General features: G+C 45.5%; 1 protein-coding gene across 9 annotated transcripts in view; it reads left to right on the top strand.

The window, feature by feature from the left end:
* The window catches only part of TRPV1 (transient receptor potential cation channel subfamily V member 1), a 37,617-nt gene extending 25,219 nt beyond the window's left edge, over positions 1-12,398 (top strand). For all 9 annotated transcript variants that reach the window (XM_078437609.2, XM_078437610.2, XM_078437605.2 and 6 more), the window contains 6 exons: positions 1,295-1,460; positions 1,891-1,957; positions 4,397-4,719; positions 6,142-6,269; positions 6,810-6,925; positions 11,452-12,398. In XM_078437609.2, the coding sequence (XP_078293735.1) occupies positions 1,295-1,460; positions 1,891-1,957; positions 4,397-4,719; positions 6,142-6,269; positions 6,810-6,925; positions 11,452-11,624 (973 nt within the window). In that variant the 3' untranslated portion in view covers positions 11,625-12,398. The remainder of the gene's footprint in view (positions 1-1,294; positions 1,461-1,890; positions 1,958-4,396; positions 4,720-6,141; positions 6,270-6,809; positions 6,926-11,451) is intronic.
* The last annotated feature ends 1,342 nt before the right edge of the window (positions 12,399-13,740 follow it).

Genomic DNA, 13,740 nt, shown 5'->3' on the forward strand with positions numbered 1-13,740 from the left:
TAATGTATGAATGGGGCTTATCAATTTTGAGCTTCACTATAAACTAGTCTAGGTTAAGCTATTTATTGGCAAACATCCAAAGTTAGTCGATTGCATCTTTTCAGTCTTCTGCCTGGAGGAAAGAAGTCTGGCTGCTAGCTTTCTGAGAACTGAGTGGAGAAGAGGGCTTTCTGTAATCTGTATTATATAAAAATCACATAATCTGCTTTTGGTAAAATACCAATGCTTTCACTGTTGTTTGATGAAAGTGGGTCCAAAGATCCTCTCCTTTGTCTTCTTCAGAGACAAAACCTCCACTCTTCCTTATTTTAGGTCTCTTCATCTCCTTTCTGGAGGTCTCTAACCCTTTTGAGGCTCCTTGGTTAAAAGAGCCGATTCTCAGCTTTCCCAAGTACAGATTTGGATTTGGGTCTGCTAAGTCAGTTTCTGTTTGTCTGCTGCTTCCCAAATGCATATGTGGGGGCTCCATTTGCCACCCAAGGTAACTCTTTACCTATTTCAACTGGTGTCAGTTCTTATTTTCGCCAAGGTTCTGAAAATACAGAGGAATAGTTTTCCTTTGCAGCAGAATTCCAATTGATGAGCCAGTTTATTGGCATCAGTTTTCAGTAGACTCACATCATCACAGTGGTGTTTTTTTGCTTGGTTCTTTCACAGAAATGGGAAGTGAGGTTGTCAGCGTGGTCGACAGTATAAATGTAACTGGGGGTACTTTCGAGAGGAGGCTATGATGAACAAGGAGACCTGGGGTGAATATGTAAAGAAAGGACCACTGGGCAGACTCTGTCATAGGATCATCAGATTTACTACACCTTATCCATGGATCCTACTTGGGCAGCCCCCACCAGACCAAGTTGCTGAGGAACATCTTTCCTGGCTCTCCTCCTGAGTTTGATGGTATGGCCAGCAGACTCCACCTGTGATTTTTCAGGAGAGCATGGCCTGTACCTCCTCACTGCTAAAGCAATGTTTCCCAGACTTTTTTCATTATTGCCTTTTTAGACATTTTTTCCTAATTGCCCCTCCCATGAAATCTAATACCACAAATATACTGTAGAGTTGTCCATGCAATGTATTTCTATTTGTGCTTTCTACAAAAAGAGAGTAAGATTTTGTACTCCCATAACCAACTTTTTCCCCCTTGGGGATGCTATTACTCCTACTGAGAATCACGGGCTAAAGGAGACAGGACAGTCAACCCTAGCTCCCGCAACAGCCTGTTGTCTGTGCTTCTGAGGGGGTGCCAGGCCTCCTGGGTGCTCTTAGACAGAGCTTCCTATCCCTCCACCCTCAGCTTTGTGCAGTCACTGTTCATGCTGGGGACCGTGGTGCTGTACTTCTGCCACCACAAGGAGTACGTGGCCTCCATGGTGTTCTCCCTGGCCATAGGCTGGACCAACATGCTCTACTACACCCGCGGCTTCCAGCAGATGGGCATCTATGCTGTTATGATTGAGAAGGTGGGTGCCAGCATCCAAGCAGGTTATCCGTAGAACCTGTTTACCTCATGGGTATGTGGGACATGGTCTACAAACTCTGTCCATCCTCTGTAATGTCTGGAGAGGTGCTGGTTTAGTTCAGCACCCACTTTCCCAGATAATTCCTCAAGATTCAGGCCATCTGGTCTTGACCTGGGTTTGGGGGCTCCCCTGAAACTTGACCCCCTACATACCAGGCCCTGCTCTCCCACCAGAACAAAGGCCATGGTGGGAGAAGCTGTGGATGACTTCCTTATGACACTGGAGCTGAAAACCACCAAACCAGACCCTTCTGCATGTTCTCCAGTTCTACTTAGGCTCAAGATTAATCCCAGGCTGACATAGTCGTGACATTTCCCTTGGCCGGCCTGGGGACTGGACTTGGTTCTGACAAGCCTGCTCTCTCCTGCAGATGATCCTGAGAGACCTGTGTCGCTTCATGTTTGTCTACCTTGTTTTCTTGTTCGGGTTTTCCACAGGTAATGGGCTTGGTCAGGGCTGGTGGCGGGCAGAGCTCCGGCTACCCTCAGCTTCCTGAGGTCTCTGCAGGGGCTGGGTGGGGAGAGGCCCACTGGGGTGTGTATCTGCAGGTGACAGAGTGGATGGATAAAGAACGCACAGAAATGAGCAGGAGAACCTGGAAATGTGATTCATAAAATATTGTAAACAATTTTAGAGGTATGAAGTGCTGCTTGCCTACAGTATAGCTGCATTTTGGCTTAGTTTTCATTTTATTTTTATTTTATTTATTTATTTATTTAGGGTTTTTTTAGTTTTTTTAAGTTTTTATTTTGATATTATTTCAGATTTTCAGAAAAATTGCAAGAATAGTACAAATAACTTTTCTGTACATATTACCCACAATCCCCAAATTTTATCACAATTTAAAATCACTTTCCCTTCTACACACACACACCACACTTAAAAAAAAAGAGTAAGCTACAGACATGATCAACCCTTTACCACTGGATAAAGCCTGCATTTCCTAAAAACAAGGATATTTTCTTACATAAACAATGTATAATGATCAGAATAAGGAAATAAACATCAATACAGTACTATTAACTAATCTACCAGCCTTATTCAGATTTCACCAATTGTCCTAATAACGTCTTTTGTAGAAATAAAAATCCCAGATCATGCATTATATTCAGTTGTCATGCCTCTTTAGTTTCCTTTAATCTGGAGTGCTTCCTCAATCTTTCCTTGTTTTTTTGACCTCAGCATTTTTAATGAGTAAAGGCTAGTTTTTACAATGTCTCTCAATTTGGGTTTGTCTGATGTTTCCTCAAAATTAGATCCAGGTGTGCATTTTTGGTCAGACTATGGAGGAAGTAATGTGTGTCTTCCTCAGTGCATTGTATCAGGGCTTCCGTAACGTTTGTTTAGCCCTTGTCTGGTGGTGTTAACTTTAATTACTTGGTTTTGATGGGTGTGATAAGTAATTTGTGAGGAGATGTTTTGAGACTAGGTAAATATCCTGTTTCTCATCACACTTTCAACCGGTAATTTTAGCATCCGCTGATGATTCTCACCTGAATCACTTAATCCTAATGGTTGTCAAATGATGATTTTCTAACCCTGTCATTCCTTCTACATTTATTCACTGGCATTCTATTATAGGGAAGAGCTTTCCATTCTCTTACACTCATTTATTATTTATGTCAGTGTGGCCTCACAGATTCTTTTCTGTTTTTGTTTCATTTTTCGTGGAATCTCACTTTGTTAAATGGGTTATAATCTTACTGTCACCATCTTGATGCTGAGATTGTCTGAGAAATCATCTTTGGGAGCCTCTTCAAGCTGGCTCCTGTGCCCTTCTGACACATCCACAGAATTTCTGGGCACCTGGCTCTGCTTTGATCCTCGTCTGAGTTCTGCAATTACATGGTTCACATGTATACCCTCTCCTTCCCCCTCCCCACAGCCTGTTTTGGAATCTCTGTCTTGGAGTTATGGACAGCTTTGACTAGGAGCTTTGATTGATAGGGATGCCTGTGAGCTCTGGCACCCTGTGTGAAGGTCCTGGTCTATCAGTACCCACAGGAAGGGACTTGGCCAAATGGGTTAATGGATACTGGATGTGCAGTAACCATGGGCACAACAACTACAGAAGCTCTCAGGCTCCAGACTACATTTTGCAAAGAAAAGTGTAGAATGCAGCAAGAGACCATTCTGCTCTGAGCTGCTTAGTCTCCATCATTCTGGAATGTGCTGGCTTTGGGGCACCTTCTAAGGGGGACAGGAAGACAAGGGTGACTGAGAAGCTGGGTGTGGATCCAGGACTGATACGTAAAGTTAGACAGGTTGTGCACTGTACAAAGGCAGCTAGATTCACATTGTATATGTACATTTGCATATTTTTTAAAACATTTTTTTTCCCCTAGCAGATGATGATAAAGTTCTTACTGTAACAAAACAGTATACAGTTGACCCCTGAACAAAATGGGAGCTAGGGGCACCAATTCCCTGCATAGTCAAAAATCTGCAAATAACTTTTGACTCCCCCAAAACTTAACTACTAATAGCCTACTGTTGACCAGAAGCCTTACCACATATCTTGTATATGTATTATATACTGTATTCTTATAATAAAGTAAGCTAGATAAAAGAAAATGTTATCAAGGAAATCATACAGAAAATACATTTACAACTATGCTGAATTTATCAGAAAAAAACCTGTGTATAAGTGGACTCTTGCGGTTCAAACCTATGTTGTTCAATGGTCAACTGTACTATGACGGTTTGCTGATAGTTCTGAAGAAGAGGGGTTTTTTTTCTTTTTTAATTCACACAAAAGTGCCATATGGCGAGCAGCATTCTTACTGCAGACACATCCTGGGAGATGGGGCGTGTCTGTTGGGGGGGTCTGTCTTGGCTTCCATCCAGTTGCACCTGTCCCTGCCCCTGCCCTGTAGCGGTGGTGACACTGATTGAGGATGGGAAGAATAATTCTGTGCCGGCTGAGTCCACATTGCACAGGTGGCGAGGGCCTGGCTGTCGGCCACCCGACAGCTCCTACAACAGCCTCTACTCCACGTGTCTGGAGCTCTTCAAGTTCACCATTGGTATGGGCGACCTGGAGTTCACCGAGAACTATGACTTCAAGGCTGTCTTCATCATCTTGCTGCTGGCCTACGTGATTCTCACCTATATCCTCCTGCTCAACATGCTCATCGCCCTCATGGGTGAGACCGTCAACAAGATCGCGCAGGAGAGCAAAAACATCTGGAAGCTACAGGTGGGTTGGTGGGTGGGGTGTGCACAGCGGGAGGGCACTGGCTGTTCTGTCGCTGCTTAACACAGCGGGGGTGTATGAGCCCCTGCAGGGTTTGAGGAAGGGCAGAGAGCCCAGCCAGGCCTGGGGGATCAAGCAGAAGCATCTCTCCCAGTTGACTCCTTTCTGGCCCCTCCTTCAGGGTTTCCCTGCTACGCATCACCAGCTGGTATTCACAGACACTGTGTTTACTGTGACTGGGCAGTGCCCAGGAGAAGGAAACGGAAGGCTCAGCCCCATGGGATGCCCACCTCACAAGAGCTTGGTCTAGGGTGGGCCCCAGACACCAGACTTGGGGGGAGCAGCTAAAATGGGGTTGATCCTGACAGCTACGTTTTTGAGCCACCTGGTTCTTAATCTGCCTTCCCACCTAATAATAAAAGCATCGTTCTAATTATTAAGTAGCATTGACTCTATACCAGGTACTGTTCTAAGTGTTTTATATGCTCTCAGTTAATCCTCACAGCAATGCTGTCAAGTGGCTACAATTACTATCTCCATTTTTGTATAAAGGCACTGAGGCATTGAGCACTTAGGCATCTGTGTCCAAGGTAACTACGATCTTCCTCAACTTACAGTGGAATTACGTCCCAATAAACCCACTGTAATTTGAAAATGCATTTATTACATCTAACCTACTGAACGTCACAGCTTAGCCCAGCCTACCTTAAATGTGCTTAGAACACTTAACATTAGCCTACCGTCGGGCAAAATCATCTAACACAAAACCTATTTTATAATAAAGTGTTGGCTATCTCATGAAATTTGTTGACTACTATAATAAAAGTGAGAAACAGAATGGTTGTATGGGTACAGAGTGATTGTAAGTGTACTGGTTGTTAGCCCCTGTGATCCCATTGCTGACCGGGAACTCCCAGCATCACAAGAGAGGATTGTATCATTTATTGCTAGCCTGGGAAAAGATGCACGCTCAAAACTCCAAGTATGGCTTCTACTGAATGCACACTGCTTTTGCACCATCATAAAGTTGAAGATCATTAAGTTGAACCATCATAAGTTGGGGACTGTCTGTAGTAAGTAGCAGTTAGGATTCAAGTCAAGCTGTCTCATCTTGAGGCCCTGTTCTTTACTACACTATCTGCCCCTCTGTGAGTAGGGAAGCCTGGGGTGAGACACTCTACATCACTCATGGGAGGCCCTGCCCTAACCCCAACCTGGCAGGCACCTCAGTGCCTGAGCAGGTCCGGGCCGGATGCGCTGAGCTTGGAGTGTGCACCTGTTGGGCTATGGAAACAAGCCTGGTATGGAAGGCACTAGAGGTCCAGCTTGGGGGCACTGGGGCTGGGAGAAACTCTGGAGAGGTTGGTCTTGGAAGCTAGCCCCTGGACAAGCCTCTGCCCTTCAGCCCTTTGTGTCTTCCCACAGAGAGCCATCACCATCCTGGACACGGAGAAGAGCTTCCTTAAGTGTATGAGGAAGGCCTTCCGCTCAGGCAAGCTGTTGCAAGTGGGGTACACACCTGATGGCAAGGATGACTACAGGTGGTGTTTCAGGTAATGTTCAGGCAGGAATCAAACTTAGGGAGCTCAAGGGCTTAGCTAGATATCAGGGATCCACCCAGAGCCAGCTATGGGCACAGAGGCCATTCTAGGGCTTTGTGGGCATAGGGGACTCACTGCAGCCAGCTGTGGATACAGAAGCCTTCCTCAGGGCCTCTTGGGACCAGTCATGTGCATAGGGGACTCTCCCAAGGCCATCTGTAGTTAGGTAAAGGGCTATCCCAAGGCTGAGCTGTGAGCATAGGAGACCTACTGGAAAATGAGGTGTCCAAAAGGGGTCATCCAATGATCAGAGTCAGAACCAGGAATCCAATATTTAAAGTCCTTGGGCCCCATGATATGGTCAGAGAATACAGCTTTGGGGGTGGTGTCCAAAACGCAGGCCCTTTGCAGCCTTCCCCTTACCGGCTATGTCTCCCTATCCTGCTCTATGGGCTTCTTGGGATTGGCCTGTGGCACCAAGCCCTCAACCGGGAAGATAGGCATGGCTTTTAGGCCATCAGCTCCCAACTCCCTTGTCTCCTTGCCCTGCAGGGTGGATGAGGTCAACTGGACCACCTGGAACACCAATGTGGGCATCATCAATGAAGACCCGGGCAACTGTGAGGGCATCAAGCGCACCCTGAGCTTCTCTCTGCGCTCAGGCAGAGGTGAGGTGTGAGGGAAGGGTGCTGTAGCACAGAGGTGGCCTGATGATGGGCAGGTGAAGCCTTGGGGTTCCTTGTTCCTTGTTCCTTGGAGGCCTTCTTCGCCCCGCAACCTGAGCCCCTTCGGCTCAGGTCTGATCTCACTGTTTGTGAGTTTGAGCTTAGAGCCTGGAGCCCACTTCAGATTCTGTGTCTCCCTCCTCTCTCTCTGTCACCCTCTCCTGTTCACACTGTCTCTCTCTCTCTCTCTCTCTCTCAAAAGTAAATAAACATTTAAAAAAAAAAAGAATGAAGCAAACCTAGTTTTTATTGAACACATTTTGAGTTATAACTACAATTTTGCACTAACTCTTTGTTTTTAGATTTTAGAAAATTGCGGTAAAATATACGTAACACAAAAGTTACCATTTTTAAGTGTTCAATTCATTGGTGTTAATTACATCCACAATTTGTGCAGACTTCACCACTATTTCCAAAACCTTTTCATTATTTCAAACAGAAACTCTTTACCTATTGAACAATTACTCCTATTTTTCCCTCTGTCTCTATTCTACTTTCTGTCTCAGTAATATTCCATTGTATGTATATACCATGTTTTATTTATCCACTCATCTGTTGATTGACATTAGGATCGTTTCCACATTTTTGGCTATTGTGAATAATGCTGTGAACATTGGTGTCCAAGATTCTGTTTGACTCCCTGCCTTCAATTCTTTTGGAATTAAACTGCTGGGTCATATGGTAATTCTGTGTTTAGCTTTTTAAGGAATGCCAAACTATGTTCTATAGCAGCTGCATTATTGTACATTCCCACCAGCAATACATGAGGGTTCCACATCCTCACCAACACTTGCTATTTTCTGGGTTTTTGTGGTGGTGTATTGGTTGTCCTCGCCACTTAATGGATGTGAAGTAGTCAAAATGTCCATTTCATTCTCATGTTTGAAGACTATCTTCATTGAATAAAGAATTCTGGGTTAACAGATATTTTTCCTCTTTTTTTAAAAAAGTTTTTTCCAACACTATTTTTCTCCACTGATCTCCATTGTTTCTGATGGAAAGTAGCTCATTATTTGCATTACTATATGTAATATGTCTTTTTTTCTCTGGCTGTTTTCAAAATATTCTCTTCATCTTTGGTTTTCAGCAGTTTGACTAAGACGTGCTCAGGTTTGGTTTCCTTTGGTTTTATCCTGTTTGGTGTTTGCCTGAGATTCTTCAATCTGTATGTCAGTGTTTCATCAAATTGGGAAACCATATATATTTTGCTTCACTCTCCCTGTCTTCTTTTTTGCGGACCCCAGTTGCATGTATTTTTGATTACTTGACATTACCCCATAGGTTTCTGAGATTTTGGTCATGTTTCCTTAATTTTTTCTGTTTCTCAAATTTGATAAGTTTTATTGATCTGTCTTCAAGTTTACTGATACTATACTCAGCCATCTCCAAACCGCTATTAAGCTCATCCAGTGACTATTACATTTCAAGTATTGTGCTATTGGTTTTTAAATTTCTATTTGGTTTTTTTTTTTTTGTAGTTTTCATTTCTTTTCTGAGATTCTCTAGTGTCCTCTCATCAAGACCATATTTTCCTTTGTTTTTTTTTTTTTTGAACATACTCATAATAGCTGATTTAAGTTATCTGCCTGCTAAATCCAACATCTGGGCCATCTTGGAGTCAGTTTCTATTGACTGCTTTTTCTTCCCCCTTACTGTGAGTCACATTTCCTTGTTTCTTTGCATGTCTAGTGACTTTTAATTGTATACTGGGAATTATGGATAATATGTTGTAGAGACTCTGGGTTGAATTTTTTTTTAACAATTTTTTTTAATGTTTATTTTTGACAGAGAAAGAGAGAGAGAGAGAGAGAGAGAGAGACAGACATGAGTGGGGGAGGGGCAGAGAGAGAGGGAGACACAGAATCCGAAGCAGGCTCCAGGCTCTGAGCTGTCAGCACAGAGCCCGATGTGGGGCTCGAACTCACAAACCGTGAGATCATGACCTAGGCCGAAGTCGGACGCTCAACCGACTGAACCATACAGGTGCCCCGAATTTTTGTTTTAATTGGCAGTTCAATTATTGATGATGAATCACCCTGAACTTGTATACACTTAATTTTAAACTTTATTATGGTAGATATGTGAAATGCCAAGTTATTTGCCAATCCCATAAAACTTGTGGGACTCAACCTCCCAACTGTTTCCCCTGAGGATCTTGTCAGGGCTTAGTTTTAGGCTTTGTTAGGGTGGGTGGGTCTTGAGTAGACCTTACTCTAGGGCATGTAGAGTAAATAGGGTATTTCTGGTATTTTAGCTTGATCCTCATAGTAGGAAAAAAAAAAGTGTTAATGTGGTGGTCTCTCCACTCAGTACTGCTCAGCTTCTAGTGTTTCTGTCCCACTTTCAGCCCCATAGTGACCACTGCCTAGTGAGCCTTATGTGGTCTCACACTGTGCAGGTATGATCCAGCAACCCATCCCAGAGACTTCTGGACCTCCACCCCTACAGCTCCCTTCTTCCTCTTCTCCTGCACCCTGTCCCACAGATTCTAGCTGCTTTGGCTGCTCCAAACCCTGATCTCTTCTTCCTTAGCTCAGAGGCACTGCCATACTCTGTTTGGACTCCTGTGTGCTGCACCATGGTCAGAGAAATTGTCCCTAAGCAAAGTATCAGCGCAATCATGGGGCTCACTTTGTCAGTTTCACTTCTCTCAGCAATCACAGTTTCCAGTCTGTGTCCTATGTCTGGAAACATTTATTGCAAGTATTTTATCCTGTTTTATGGTTGTTTACAGCAGAGTGGCTAGCCTAGTACTAGACACTCCATCAGAGCTGGAAGTAGAAATCTATTTTAACAAGAGGCTTACTTTGGAAAACTACTTAAGGGCGTAATCAGTTTTCCCAAGAGCTTCCTGCAATCCCGTAATTTTCCCACGAATTTCACTGGAAGCACTTCCTGTGTCATGCCATAATACTTATTGATTATCTCTTCAATTGTTACCTGGTCTAACTTTTCAAAGATGGCTTTGTCTGTAATTTGAGCAGGTGTCCGACATCACTCCTATTGATTTTGTGAAACCCCACATCTTTAAGAGACTTGGTGTTTCACTTTGCAGTTGATTTACATTGTGTTTGCATGACATTGTTGGCTGCTTCTAACATTACACATTCACTGAGATATTATATTGGCTAAGTGGCAGGGACACACTTATTCATTCATGTTACTTGGGGTTGGGGCCAGAGATGGTTAGAGGTTCCCTGATTTTACATTTATAATTAATTAGTGAATATTTCCTGAGGATTTTGCTTTCCTGTACAACCTTGTAACATGGACACTTTAGTAATGAATAGTCATATAATTCAGATAACAAGGAACTCTCCCACCCACAAAGTGTGTTGTGATTGGGAAGGGGTAAAGGAATGTATAAGAGAAAGGCCAGGGAAGAAAAGTGGTTAGTAGCTGAGCACTAAGGAGGGCACTAGGGAGGGCATGTGTGGGAGTCTTGGCATTAGGACTGTGGGAAGTGGGCACTGGGAGCCCCTGCCTCCTTTGAGAGCCTTTGAGCTGGAGCTGGGCCAAGCAGTCTGTGAGGCCAACCAGAAGATTGTGTCTCAATGAGACCTGGCCTGTATCCCCATGAACCCAGCTTCTATGCCTGCGTTCCCCAAGGGATCATCCTTCAGGAGTTGATGCTTGGTATTAGATTGTGTTTGGGGGCAGGCCAGTGTCAGCCTGCAGGCCTGGGGTAAATACTGAGACCTGGAGACTTCAGCTGGAGTGGTCATGATGGACCAGCCTCCCATATTCCTGACACCTTTGACATTAGCAAAGGAGCCTGAATTGTGACCTAAGAGTGGGAGGTATAAATTTAGGCTGATTTTCCAGAGAGATTAGACCCAGGGTGGCCAACCAGAGGCCTTGGCTGACCAGGGCTCTGGCAGTGGGAGGAGAACATGTACAGCTTTCCCTCTTCACTGTCATTTTGCCTAGGTGGCTGGGAACCTGGAGATGGCTATGGGGGAAACAACTGGACCCCCTTCGGGAGCTTCCTGCCCATATATGAGAGCCCCATTTAAGGCCTGGTATCATCATGGTTTCCTGGGCACTATTCCCAATTTGCTGTGCCTTGGTGGGGCCTGGTCCCCAAATCCTGATTCTTTGGCTGGTGTCCATCACCCTATAGCTGATGTGATGTGGAGCCACCATGGGGCAGGTCCCAGTGTTGCTCTGTGGAGACCTGGTCTCCCTCCCATGTGGGCAGGGGGGAAATGGAAGCTGGGAAAGGCAAGCAATGGGCTCTCATGAGGCCCCTGCAAGTCAGGTTAACGTGAAGGAAGAGAATTTAGGAAGTGCCAGAGAAGATGAGGCTCCTTAAGCGGGTAAGGAAAGAGGCAATGGCATGTATCCATGTGTCTCAGGAAGCACCGAAATGTCTGGGTCTCCTTTCATCTGGAGATTGGTAAGGCCAACAAATAAGTGTTTATTGCTGCTTGCAGCATCCAAGGCAGTAATGATGTTTTACCCTTCAGTTTCAGGAAGAAACTGGAAGAATTTTGCCCTGGTTCCCCTCTTAAGAGACACAAGTACAAGAGAAAGGCACCCTGGCCAGCCGGAGGAGGTTCATCTGAGGCACTTTGCAGGTTCCCTCAAGCCAGAAGATGCTGAGGTCGTCAAGGATCCTGCTGCTTTAGGGGAGAAATGAGCGACCCCTACAGGGTTCTCTTAACACTATTGGGCCTCAGGATATGCCACTGCTGCCATACGGCACTCTCAGCAGCCTGGCCTGGTCTGTGCCTGCCTCGGCACTTTCCTCGCCTGCCCTGGACAAGCTGTGTGAAGCATTGTTGGATGCCTGGGAAGAGATAGCCATCCAACTCTCACTGTCCCCAAGTGAGTCTCCTAAAAGGAAAGGATTTTGCTCGCTCTCTGTCTCTCTCTCTTTTTTTTTTTTTTTTTACAGACTTTGTTAAGTATCATGAATGATGTATCTTTATGTGGACGTATGTGATGCCCCTATTTTATTTTATTTTCTATCACTAGGACTAAAAGTGAATGAGGCCCAGGAAAACACCTCTTAGAACATGTCCTTCAATGTAAAATGCTGAAGCTGTTCTCAGTATTGGGTTTAATACCTTCCTTGAACAAAGTGGTCTGGGGGTGATGTCGTTTATTCCTCAGAGAAGGTGGGGGAGGCTGGCCCTATTCCCAGCTCTGGTGGAATCAGGTTTTTCCAGAGTGACTTCCTCCTTCTGTGTGATCCATCACAGTTCCAAAAATTTTAGCTCTATTGCTGTTCAGATGAAAGTATGGAACCCTGTCTCAAAAGCATGTGGCAAGAGTTTTTTAATGATCTTCTATTTGTTGTGACCATCGTCCTGCTCCCCTGCAGTGGTATGTATCTCCACCTCCATCCATCCTGTTGTCCATCAAATACATAAGTAAGTAAGCAAGTAAATAAATAAATAGGTAAATATCATATCAACTGTGAACTTTGTGCCAGTCACTGGGCTAGCATAGCGAGTTGGCTCTGTGTGTGTGTGTGTGTGTGTGTGTGTGTGCGCATACTACCGAGGCTGGGACAGTTAGTAAGGTTACACAGTCAACAAAGAGCATTGCCTGGGTCTGACCCCAGGCAGTGTGACTCCAAAGCCTGGAACTTACCTGCGGTGCCAGGCAACCTGGCTGAGAAGGTGCTGGGGCATGCCAGTCCATCCCTGGGGAAGGTAGACGTGCTTCCTCTTGTGGGCCTGAGACCCCTCGCTTTATCTGTAAGCCTTTCTCTGAAGGTGTCATGTAGATGTCAGATATTTGCAACTTTCAGACTTACTCAGAGCTGGAAGGAAGCTTGTGGGTGTCCTTTTGTAAAATGAATGATCATAACCTTTTGTGTAAACCTGCGTTGTTTAAAGAAGGACACATGCAACTAGCCCATTCTTTCCCCTTTGTGGTGGTCACTGTCTCCTTATTTCTCTCTGTCCCTGTGTCCCTCCCTCCATCACCTGGAGGCAGGATGAGCCACAAGCCAGAATCCCCAATGGGGAGGCTGCTGAGCTCTCCTAGCCTGGAGATATCTGCGGCCTGCTAGGATGCAGACAGGGCTTCTCCTGACCACTGTCAGGGTGGATCTGTTCAGGCCTGAGGCAGTTGATGGAGCTCTGCCTGGCTCTCAGTCCTTCCTCCTTCTTCACTATACCAAATGGTGTATTTCCTAGACCAGGTCAAGGCCTTGGCCCATCCCTGTGTGCACTCACCCTTTCTCTTCCACCTCTTTCTTCAGGGGAGAGCTTGTGTGCCTGCCACCAGAGCCTGATGTCTGCAGGGCTTGGGGGGTATAGGGAGGAGGTGAGGTTGTGCTTGATTCCTGCCCAGTATGTCCTTTGTGGTCGTTTTACAGTTCAGGGCAGACAGACGCTGACCCCAGTCTGGTGAGATGGGGCCCCACGTAGGGCAAATGTCCAGGGGCTGCCTAAAATTCAGGCCTCTGGGGAGCGAGATTAGGGCAGGAATATCTAATGGCTGCCCTTTTCCCTCTTGCTGCCCCATCCCATCCGGGCCACGGGCTGCATTTCCCCTTTGTGTTTTGTTCCGCACACACAGCGCATCTGGGAGGTTCCTTTGGTCACTGTTTTCTTTTTTTTAGGCTCTGCTTGTTTCACGCACCGTCACAGAAGGAGCTGAAGTCACTGATAAAGGGTGGGCACAGCATGGCTCATGGCTGCTACGAGGAACGAGGAGCTGGATTGCGGAGGGCAGTTTATTGGTCCTTCCAGGTTCCCAGGCCCCGGTGCTGCAGTGACTGAGTGCTAAAAGTCACCCAT

This window comes from Panthera onca, chromosome E1, assembly GCF_046562875.1.
Source record: "Panthera onca isolate mPanOnc1 chromosome E1, mPanOnc1 haplotype 2, whole genome shotgun sequence".
Classification (NCBI taxonomy): domain Eukaryota; kingdom Metazoa; phylum Chordata; class Mammalia; order Carnivora; family Felidae; genus Panthera; species Panthera onca.